The sequence below is a fragment of the Gymnoscopelus microlampas genome (genome assembly GCF_963454915.1).
Source record: "Gymnoscopelus microlampas genome assembly, chromosome: 23".
Lineage (NCBI taxonomy): Eukaryota > Metazoa > Chordata > Actinopteri > Myctophiformes > Myctophidae > Gymnoscopelus > Gymnoscopelus microlampas.
The window spans coordinates 26,294,178-26,305,866 of NC_139960.1; the positions used below are offsets into that span (position 1 = coordinate 26,294,178).

The 11,689-nt window shown below is 40.6% G+C and overlaps 1 protein-coding gene across 1 annotated transcript; it reads right to left on the reverse strand.

Annotated features, from left to right (window-relative positions):
* Positions 1–6,045: 6,045 nt before the first annotated feature.
* On the reverse strand, positions 6,046–9,603 carry rps16 (ribosomal protein S16). The gene is made up of 6 exons (XM_084049677.1): positions 9,535–9,603; positions 9,393–9,444; positions 8,221–8,322; positions 6,877–6,973; positions 6,740–6,787; positions 6,046–6,234 (listed from the first exon to the last, which is right to left on the reverse strand). The coding sequence occupies exons 2-6, from the start codon at positions 9,438–9,440 to the stop codon at positions 6,089–6,091; spliced, it is 441 nt and encodes a 146-aa protein (XP_083905803.1). The 5' UTR covers positions 9,441–9,444; positions 9,535–9,603; the 3' UTR covers positions 6,046–6,088.
* Between the last annotated feature and the right edge of the window lie 2,086 nt (positions 9,604–11,689).

Sequence of the window (11,689 nt, forward strand, 5' to 3'; positions counted from 1 at the left end):
CACACACACACACACACAATTCAATTCAAAGGGCTTTATTGGCATGAGAAAACATACGTTTACATTGCCAAAGCAGAAAGCACAATACAACAATACAGCAATACAATCAAAACAAAAAATATGTACATTTGAAAGTCAGAATCTTCAATAGATCAATTTCTATGTACAGTACCAAGATCACTGGGTGCAGGTATAGTGCAGGAATATACACAATGATTAGTCTTTAGGGTGGTTGTGTTCCGTTTGATATCCTTCTCCTATCACAGCAACTCACGAATCTTGCTGCTGTGTTTGCACATTGTTGTACTTCGGCCAGCAGATATGGGAGTTTTTTGTCATTGGTCATGTTTTCAAAATCTCCGTGTGTGGTTGTAATCTGTGGGAAGTATGTGTCTCTGGTGTCTTGGTACAATGGACAGACGGTTAGGAAGTGTAGCTCGGTTTCCACTTAATTTTGTGTGCAGTGGGTGCATAGTCTGTCTTCTCTCGGGATACAGGTCTGCCTGTGACGACACACACACACACACACACACACACACACACACACACACACACACACACACACACACACACACACACACACACACACACACACACACACACACACGTGCATGCAAGCACGCATGGACACATACAAGCACACACACACATAAAAGGGTGGAGAGGTAATGCATCAATTGTCCCTGTTCACCTCTTCCTGGAAGCTAATGCCTAGTGTCTAGAGAGCACAGGGATCAGAGGCAGGCTAGACAATTTGCCCGTTAACCCGCTGAGTTGACTCACCTAAACATTAGCCTGTGCCCCGACTGCAAGGCTAGATGGAAGATGACAGGCCACAGGGACAGCTGCAAGGCCCAGTGGTATGTGGCAAATGTGTGCTGAAATAGCCAAATTAATGGAAGGGCTCAAGTCCAAACCAGGGTTCAATACCAGGCTCCATTTTAGTGTTGTGAGCTGTCATCCACTCGGCAGACATCAATATTTACTGCTGCCATGGCACAGTGATGATGTTCAATAGGCAATAAGGGCAAGAGTCAAACGGGTAAATTTGCCAATTTGAGTAAATACCCCCTTAATTCAGGGTCTCTGGGGAACTTCTGAGCAATGTAACCCAGCTGCTTTGTTCAGGGGCAGAGAGAAACCTTTCAGTCTTCATCAGAGTCAAACAGTACCATTGTTTGAGTTTGTAAATCGGCTATAGAGACTTCAGAGGAATTAATTAGGGGACCAATTATAAACCACTGGGGGACCCAGGTCAATGAAGTATATAGTTATACTGTAAGTATAAAATCCATGTTCTGCACTTTTATTATTATGAATAAAGCAGTGGTACTCAAAGTGGGGCACGGGGACCCTCTGGGATCCTTGGAGGGGTTCCAAGGGGTCCCCAGCTAACTTAGTAAATATAGCAGCAACATCTGTTTGACCACTTTTGTTTCTTTTTGTTTCGTTCGTTCTGAAGTGTAATATTTGAAGCTTTGTTGATATTTAATTAGTTTACTCTTACATTTTCGTTATGCTACTGAGATAATTGATTTAAATGGTAATAACGTGGGCAAAATAAGATTCGGCTTCAGCCCATACCTTTTCGGACAAAAGTGATCTTGTTGACTTTATTGTACTGTATGTTTAACTGTTATGCTAAAAGAAATCATGACCGAAATAAATGAACTACTACTACTACAACCACTTTAACACTATTTTATAGTTTGGCTATTCCAAAATAGCTGATCTACCAGCTCACGTGTCGCATCGCGATGCGTTGTGAGCTGGTAGATCAGCTATAATATAATTTCTATCATATCATTTTAGAAAAATTTGGGAAAATCGTTTTTTTACACACAAATCTTCTATTATGGGGTGCCTGACACAAGTTTATTTTAGATGGGAGTCCGCAGCCAAATCCATATGAAATTGAGGCTCCTTGACAAGAAAAGGTTTAAGAACCACTGGAATAAAGTACTGTATATCTAATATTAAATTGGGATCATTTTGTGCATTTTAACATTTGCCAGAAAACACAGAGTCCCGAGGGCCATGACAGGACCTATTCATGGCTCCTTAGACAGGGATATAAAAGGTAAGGCCAGTTGCTCAAATCATTTCTCTTGGCAAGTAAAAGGCATATACTGTACATTTGCTAGTACTCAGGGATGTCAGTTTTCTGTTTCTTAAGCCGAAAACAGTCCTCCCTCGTTCCTATGGCAACCACTCTTCAATAACCCTAACAAAACTGTTGCATATCCATCGACTCAACACACACGCATGCACGGACACACGGACACACACACACACACACACATACCTTCTGGGTTTGGCAAATCTTCTCAATTACCATCAACCGACAACCACCACAAGGCCTATTATGGTCAAATGTGACGATGTGGCCAGCCAGAAACAGAGTCTCCTTCTCTGTAAATCTCATAGCGTTGTCTTATGCTCAGGGTACTGTGACAAGACAAGGTCGGGAGGTCACGCCTCAAGGTGATGTGTTTCCATACGGGCCTGTGGAGAGGAAATGCACTTATATGGCGTGGTCTTTATTTATTGCTTTTGCTGGAAGACTAAACTGAGTCTTCCCGGTTTCAAGATCTGCACTTCTTTGAACAGTGCAAAGTCACAGCTCTCCCTGCCTGACAGAATGAGTTATGTTATGCAGATATTGGCCTTGAAAAACCTTTGTGAATGTTATGCACAAAATACCATGTAGGCTACAGAATACAGAAAGAGTATTTCACTTCAAATGGTTAATAGGCCTGGACAATGTAAGATGAGCTTGACAGTTAAGAACACAAAGGATTGTATGCTTTCAATGGCTTGCAGAAAAGGACAGGAAATCAGGGACGATGCGTCAGCCTTAACATGTTTCCTATGCAGACAGGGAGGGGGGGCCCAGTGACCCCTAACACAAACAGGTCTATATGAAAGCTTATCGTCCAGCCTTGGGTCCCTACACTGTGCTTCCTCTTGTCTGCTTGACAGCACAGTAAAATTCTCAGTTTTAATTTAACTGTGCAAAGTCTGTACAAAGTCAGGTTCCATTTGGTTCAATTTGTATGCACTCACAGTAAAATTGACACTGAAGCTTTTACACTGTGCGTTGTAGTCATTGGCACTGGAACATCCCTTCCAGTTATCTCCTGGTCGATAAACAGTTTGTCACGCATAAACTATGGCCGCATCCCAGAAGAGGGGGGCACATGGGGTCATGTTAACACAATACAGCTTCAATACAATACAGCAAGATTTTGTGTATTGAAACAAACACATAAGTTATAAGAAATCCCCAACTCTAGTTTTGGAATTAGAATCTTTGGACCGACGGAGTGGCTGATATTAGCTGTGTGGTCGTAGCTAAAAATAAAAAATAAAGAGAGAGAAAAGAATAAAAGAAAAAGGGCTGAGCTGGGTCCTTCATATAACATTACTACATTGGAGCAGTCTCTCTTTACTTGAAGAGCATTGTGGGAATAGATCCAAAATGGACATCCTCCTTCACTTGAAGTTCACCGTTAAGTCTATTCATGCTCACACTTCAGAAGATAGCAACCATGTGACTCTGGGAATGTTAATTGCTAAACATAAAAAGTGTGTGAATTATATGGATATACAGTGGGTATATATTTACTCACATGCTTTTTTTCCTTTTCTTTTTTTCTTTTACTGGTGAACAACATAAACATGGAGGTGGAAAGACCTCAGGGTTGATCCAGAAGTCCCATGTACTGTATGTGCAATAGACTAGATATAACATACATTACAATTCAAAGCAACAATAAGGTGTCCACTCAGTACCAGTATGGAGAGGAAAATGAAAGCAAATGAAAACCATTAGGCATCCAGATCGGCTCATCACTGGACAGCCTCCAGAGGGGAAGGAGTCTTCTCTTTTTTGACAATAAAATAAGCCAGGTGCCTTTACAACCACTGCCTACACTATAAACACCACTCTCCCTGCAGTAAATGTCAGGCACAGGTAGGCACTGCACACCACGCACACAAGCCATGACTCATGGCACTGTATACAGATTCCCAAGATGCTATCTATCTTCGGCGCTCCTCTGCCCCAGGAATGGCCTTCTCCCTTCCCTCCTTTAAGGGTAACACTGCCTGGACGCTGACACTTTTCTCTTACCCGGTGTCTGACTGCAGGAGGTCTGTGCTTGAGATTCTTATGAAGTGTTCCACTCAAAGCTCCAGGAGGAGAAAGACAAGACTCTCATTCACTCTTCAAGCCAATTTCATCATCGTATGAAGTGCGAAAACCACAGCAGATCATGGGAAAGTGAAGACAGTTCTTCTTTCATACTCCTACAGTTCTCCCACAAACTATTGGATCTTGGTTTGATCAAATCAAATATTTGTTTTGGTCAGATCAAAGATCTGTGCTGCTGCGATGAAAGTTTCTTGTGTAGGGCCAAGAATTGTTGGTGTCCAAAAGTCTCCCCACATCCTCTTTCCGATACAGTATGTCCCATTCCCATGCACAGTCCCTTAGCTCCTCAATGTTTAACTGAACCACACGATCTTTGTGGTTAAATTCACCACATGGGATCAAAATTCTGACTTACTGTGATTTGGTAAAGTAAACAGTTTGCCATAGCAAGTTGTATTGCAAGCTACTTTAGAATCTTTTAGCTTCAGATTGTTGATTCATTCAATTTACAAAGTATAGCGTTGCCTCTACTTTGGATTAATGTGGATGATGGCATCCAACTCATTTTGCACTAGAGGGTGCTAATGTACAGGGATTCAGGACAAATAATGTGGCAGGCACACTGTTGCTCCAATCGCCACCAAACACAAACACTGTTCAGGGGTCTGCTATGAGAATAGTCACACCAGGGACCATGTCAGGTGCCCCCGGGTGCCACAGGCACACTGTTGCTCCAATCCACACCAAATATGGCAGTGCAGAGGTCACTCACCTTAGCAATAGTTACACCACAAAAACCGCAGCAGCCACACCCACACCAAACTTGACACAAACATGGTTCAGGGGTCTGCCTTGAGAATACACACCAGGGGCTCCAAGGGGCCACAGGCACACTGATGCTCCAATACACACCACACTTGGCACAAACTGTTCAGCGGTCTGGCATGAGTGTAGTTCCACCAATAAAATAAATAAATTGCACACATATGGGGCACTACTAGTGTTAACACAAAAGGTTATTTTTTTTCCATTAATAGTCTATGATCAGAGGAGTAGCATTTGCATCAAGAATGAGGGTAAAAGATTGGGTAGATTTCTTCATCGAAGTTGATCTGCTTTCCCTCATTATCCAGAAACACGCCAATCTTCTGGGCCCAAGAACTCAAAACTTAACCACTACCAGAGTGGATCAGATTTGAATTTTGGGTAGTTGAAGAAAAAAATATCACTTCACCTTGTGAGCTTGTAGATGTGCCATTTTCTAAACATTTTGACTTATGTTGCCCATTACTTTTTCCAAGGAGCCTAAAGTAAATTTTAACCTTATATGCACCTGTACGCAACGATAAAGAACCTTGAAATGTTTTCTACTAATCTTTTATGAGGGTCCCTAGGACTAAATGTTTATGCTGGTCAACCGCATATAAATTTGGGGGTCCTTGACAGTTTGACATCCACTGGACAGGGTCTTGAAATCGTCAGCCAGATCAGAGATACAGATACATGATAAACAAGTGAAATTCAGTTATGGTAAATATGAAAGTAAATTTGCCATTACTTTTTAATATCAGGAGGTGGCACCAGAGTAAAAGCAATATCACTGCACTGGTCTTCTATAAAGCACCTCAATGGCACTAATCCATATAAAATGCTTTCAATGATTAACCTAAATTAAAAACATTTAAATAACTTGAAACAGCACTTTATTACATACCATTAATATGGTTAAAATAAATGTGCTGCCACATGCCACTATGTGATGAATCCCAGCACATCTTGGAACTGCTTTCACAAATAAATGATAGGGTTAATTAGGTCCCAAATAAACAACATTCCAGGTAAGCGCCCTTTTTGCAATTTTATGAATAAAGTGACTCCATACAAAGAAATGCCTTAGTCCCTCACATTTATTAACAAAAAGCAACGGAAGTCCTAACGGTAGGATTTCTGGTAGCGGGCACGAGCTCCAGGTCCACCGAATTTCTTGGACTCGCAGCGACGGGGATCTGCAACAAGCAGAGTCCTGTCGTACTGGATCAGGATGTCCTTGATCTCCTTCTTGGAAGCCTCATCCACATCTGGAAGGAGAGGGTCAGGTTTTATCTATGGACTCCTTATGCATGTTCTGGTAGAGTCCGTAGACCATGTGCACATTACAATGAGTTTCAATTCAGCCTTTGTTGGCAAAGAATTCCTGGGTCCTCCTATACTGCTGACTGTCAGCTTTCAATAAATTGCTTCAATGATATGGGACACATCACACCCTCTTCATTTTTTCAACATAATTCAACAATTACCAACAATCCTCTAAGTGGATGACGTGTTTACGATTATGGAAAAAAGCTCAATTACTTACATGGCAAACCAGGAGAAACAAACTATGGCAACATAGAAGAGACTTATCTGACCATACATTTGTGAGTAAAATATTTGTTACACAAACCATTTATCAGATAAATAGTACTCCTCTACAAATCCTCCAGTTACTTTCTGCATTACACCATTCCCTCATATATGCTACGACAAAAATCAGACAGGACAGCCCAAGTGGCAACAGCTACAGAACCCACTCAGGATACTTACACTTCTGGTAGTATGCGACCAGGGCCTTGGAGATGGCTTGACGGATGGCTGCAAAAATAAAAATTGATATGTAATCCATCAGTTTAAAATACAGTAGATGTGCATTAATTAAAAAACAAATGAAATGGTTTTCTCACCGTAGATCTGTGCGACATGTCCACCACCCTTCACTCTGACTCTGATGTCAACGCCAGCAAAACGCTCCTTGCCCAACAACAGGACTGGCTCCAGAAGCTGAAGACAACAACAAAAATTCAAAATTTCAGATGAGTGAACTTTATCAACCCATTTAGACCCGAGGCCAATTCTAAAAACGACTTGTAAATCCTGACCTTTTCAGAAATTTTCTGAAAAAGATACAATTTTTATTGAAATAAATAGCCAAAATTGATGTTGCTATATACTTTATACACCAAAAACTACACCAAAAGGGGTTCCTGGACTTAAAGGTCTAGTTACGTATTGGTGTTCCAGGTCTAAATGGGTTACACAAATGCTTTTGCACAGAATTATCAGCAATACATTCAGCACCATTTCATTTAAAATACTGATGGGGTTTTTATTTCAAGTTGTAACCAAATTAACAAACAGCATTCTGAATGTACAGTAAAAGGTCTGTAAAGAAAGTCCAATGTAAGCCAAGAAATGAGAGGAAGAGTGCATTGTGTACCAACATAAGACATCGGCCATTAACATAGTGTCACTTAAAGCACTAATATAGATGTAGTGAGGTTTACAAATGAGTCCTGCGTTTGGACAACACCAGGCTAAAGCCTGGTGCTATGTGGTGTTTCAGGAGTGAAAACTTCCTGAAGCCTGGTCCTATGTGGTGTTTCAGGAGTGAAAACTTCCTGAAGCCTGGGACATTTAAAACAGTTTAAACGTCACTTGATAATGTGATGAGACTAGATATTTGTCTGGAATTTTGGTTATTGTAATATAGCTCATAAAAGCAGTGTACGAAGTCAAATTCTTAAGAACATAACTGGCCAATAAACACATTCTCATTTAATATCGTATTTTCCTGGTCTTTAAGGCTCCAATAAAGCAAAGTGATGTTTTTCTGAACTTATTAAACTATTCTAGAAGAGTGAAATGAACAACGAGAACCTGTGCTTGTTTATTCATCACAACGCTTAAGATCTTTCACAAAACATTGTGTAAATATCCTTTACAAGCACCAATGTAGAAAGAAACGTGACGTCACACCATTGAAAGTAATATAGCAAAAACCTCACAAGATGGCGCCACCAGTACATTGAACCCAATGGATGGGTCGCTCACATTTGATAGTCAACCCAAAAATGTCATCCCTCAATCAATATCCAGGTATCAGGTAAAACATTTGTGACATTTGATTTGCCAATATTGCACAGTCCCGTAAAAATTTAGCCCATCTTTTAAGTGTAGGTTAAGTTTGATCTTAGGTAATAATACAACTAAACCCTTAGGACCCATGCAGACATTAGACAAAGACTCACCTTGTACTGGAGAGTAGCAGGCTCAACAGTCTCCAGGGGTCTGCCATTCACCTTGATGAGGCCATTCCCCCTTTTGCAGTGAGCAACTGCAGTGGCGGTTTTCTACAAGACAAATAAACTTTGTTACCACCGGGCTCCGACTCCTCTGGTGACATATCCTCTTAGATCAACAACATTTATAACAGTAATGGATCACACACAGAGTGGCAAGAGTGAGTTGAATTTATAATTTCTTACAGGTCACTAAAATGGAAAGCTGGAATAGAAAAATAATTGCTCGCTGCATAAATATTAAGGAAAAGTTCTTAGACAGAGACTTAAGAAAATATAAATTATTTATTTTTAATTGCTCATTGAGTGCTCTGTGCTCATCATAGTGAGGGGAATTTAAAAAAAAAGCAAATGTTTCGGTCCTGGGACCGTCGTCAGTTCTATAAGGGTGAATCACAGACAAACAAATTGCTTTAACAGGGCTCTAGATCGGCTCAGGTGCTGAGGCTGACACTAAAATGGACATGTAAGGACGTGTCACAGTGACACTGATGAAGGCTGGATGGCCGAAACGTTTATCCATTTTAGTGACATGTAAGAAGAAAAAAACACTTTATGTGACCCATTACTGTTAAAAAAAGTTTTCTACAAGACACCATGATCAACATGTCACTATATGTGGAACATTAAAACAATCATCACAAGTGGCAAAATGTAAACCCCATGTCTGTCACCACGATTAAAATATCCACTACCAGTCACTGTCACAGGTCTTCATCACACCTTTCTAGGCTCTTGTCATTCCGTCAAACATAACCAGACAGTATTATAAGTATAACTGTATGGGTGATATAACTAGTGGTAGGTTAATACATTAAAACAATGTGGCTGCCATGTTTACTCGGCTGCGGCGCACAGCAAGGCCGGCACTCGGCGAACACAGTTAGCATATAATCCTATAAGTCAGTGGAATAGATTTAAACGGATCATTCAAATTGAATCCTCGTCTCTAAACAGAACCGAAAGACAAAGATGTATTGGTAGTGACTTTAAGAGGAGTTATTAATATGGACCAGCCATAGATAAGTGAAACGTTAGCTTAGCCACTGGCTAGTTACTTAGCTATCCGTGGGACAGGCGAGACGAGACCACATGTGTGAATATCCTTCATATTTACTCACCTTGCGTCCAAAGACCTGGACAGATTGCAGAGGACCTTTAGCCGGCATGTTTCTGTGAACACAAAACGGGCAGTGATGACATTAATGACAAGTAAATACGTTATATTTGTAAAGTTTTAATGGCTCACGGTGAGAAACGTACCGTCTGCAGCTAGAGTGCCGTACGGAGAGGCCGTCCGGGGTTTCACGCGCGGAACTTCAGGGGCTGTTGCGACAGTTGACAACTGCTTTGCGGCAAGGTTTACGACAGTGTCTCCATGGTTTCATCGTCTCTTTTCATTATTTTTGTGGTTTTATTCAGTGGCGTAAACAAGTAACTAAGTACATTTACTCAAGTACTGTACTTAAGTACAATTTGTAGATATTTTTTACTTCACTGGATTTCCAATTTTCAGTACTTTTACTTTTCAGATGCAAATATCGTACTTTTACTCCACTATAATTATTTGAAAACTTGAGTTACTTTGTAGATTTTGATTATAATTACAAAACATACATTAACCACTTCAGCCCATAGAGGTATAATTTGATCCAATGAAATCCAATGATATCCAATGAAATCGACAGGAAGTGAAGTGATGCCCACACAGCCTAGGAAACTTGTGGATACATTTCGGCCAATTTAGTAGATCTACAAGCTCACAATGCGTCCAGTACTTTCAAATTTTGCTACTTTAAGTACATTTTGATACCAATACTTTTGTACTTTTACTCAAGTACATTTTGATTACCGGACTGTTACAGACTATTTCACCATTTTACCATTTTGAACTTAAGTAAAACTTTTTCCACCACTGGCTCCCTGTCCCTGCAGTACATCAACCAGAGAAGCCAAAACATAGCGTGACGTGAGTCAGTTTGTCGCCATCTGGCGGTTCAGTATGAAATAACGTAGTGAGACAGGGCATAAGAAAATCCCATTACACAGAATTAAACATGAAAACAGCTCATTGACACGCAAAACAATATCCCTTAATTAGTTGCAATTACTGGCGAGCTGTCAAATAAACTGTTTGTACAATGGCTTGCACTTGACTTCTTTTTTTTTTAATACAATGAAGCCTCACACTTTTAACAAGTAGGCACATCTCCAACTAACCACAATTTATTTTAAGAATAAACTCTTATAAACTGCTATGATAGTATGATAAGGTTGGCAAGGAATATCACTTCAAACACTAGCCATGCTTTGTATGGAGAATATAGGTTGCTGCCTTCAGGAAGGAGATACGGTGTTCCTACATACAATAAGGTCAAACTGAAGAGGTCCTTTGTCCATCAGACGACACTGAGGCTTAATCAGGATTTATAGGCTAAGGGTAGGCTGAGAGGTGGACATTGCTCTTGTCTTTGTATGTCTTTATGTATGTATTTTGTATTGTGTTTTGTTTTTCTTGTGTCATGTCAAATGTGTGAACTGTTTATTGTTGCATACATGGCTGCTGGGTCGCAAGACAAATTTCAGTGTGAACTGACAATAAAGTATTATCGTATCGTATCGTATCGTATCGTATCGTATCGTATACAATGCAATACGAATGAGAACATATCAGAACCATAGGATCAGAACAGGCAAGATGATTCTGAAAGTAATTACATTTTTGCAGCTAACATTGAAATTGTTGAAGTGCATCTTTTTCCCCAGCAGAGAGTGCTACAACACAATGGTCAATGGATAGTAGAACATAAATTGTTACAAGCCTTTCAAGTGATTAAGATCGTTATGCTGATTGAGGGAAAATTATATTATAGATACATGTCATTTGGTTAGATATGGTGTTTTGGGGAGACAGGATAGAAAGGTAATGAAGTGGACCAGTAACCAAAAGGTTGCTGTTTGAACAACAGGAGGGTTCTTGTGGGTCCAGTTGTGGGCTGGTGACTGGAACTTGACTGGTAATACATCTACAGTGCCCACCATCTCTGTCAAAGTGCCCTTGAGCAAGGCACTGAACACCCAAACTGCTCCAGGGGGACCTTGCGCTCAGACCTCGCTGATGAAATGCATACACGTTGGGGCCTACACTTCATTGTGTTTAACTAATAAGGAGGGATGTGTGAAAAGACCATTTTAATTTGCCTTGTGTATATTGATAACTAGAGTTTCGGGGGGCTACGCCCCCCTCAACCCCAGCCGCGCACGGGGCCCAGCGTGGGTGTGTGTATATTGGGGTACCCAAATCGCCGGAGTGAAAGTGTCCAAAAGGAAAAAAAAAAAAAAAAAAAAAAAAAAAAAAAAAATGTTAATAGTGATTGTTACTTTGGTGGTCCGCGGACCCCCTGGTGGTCCGCCGACC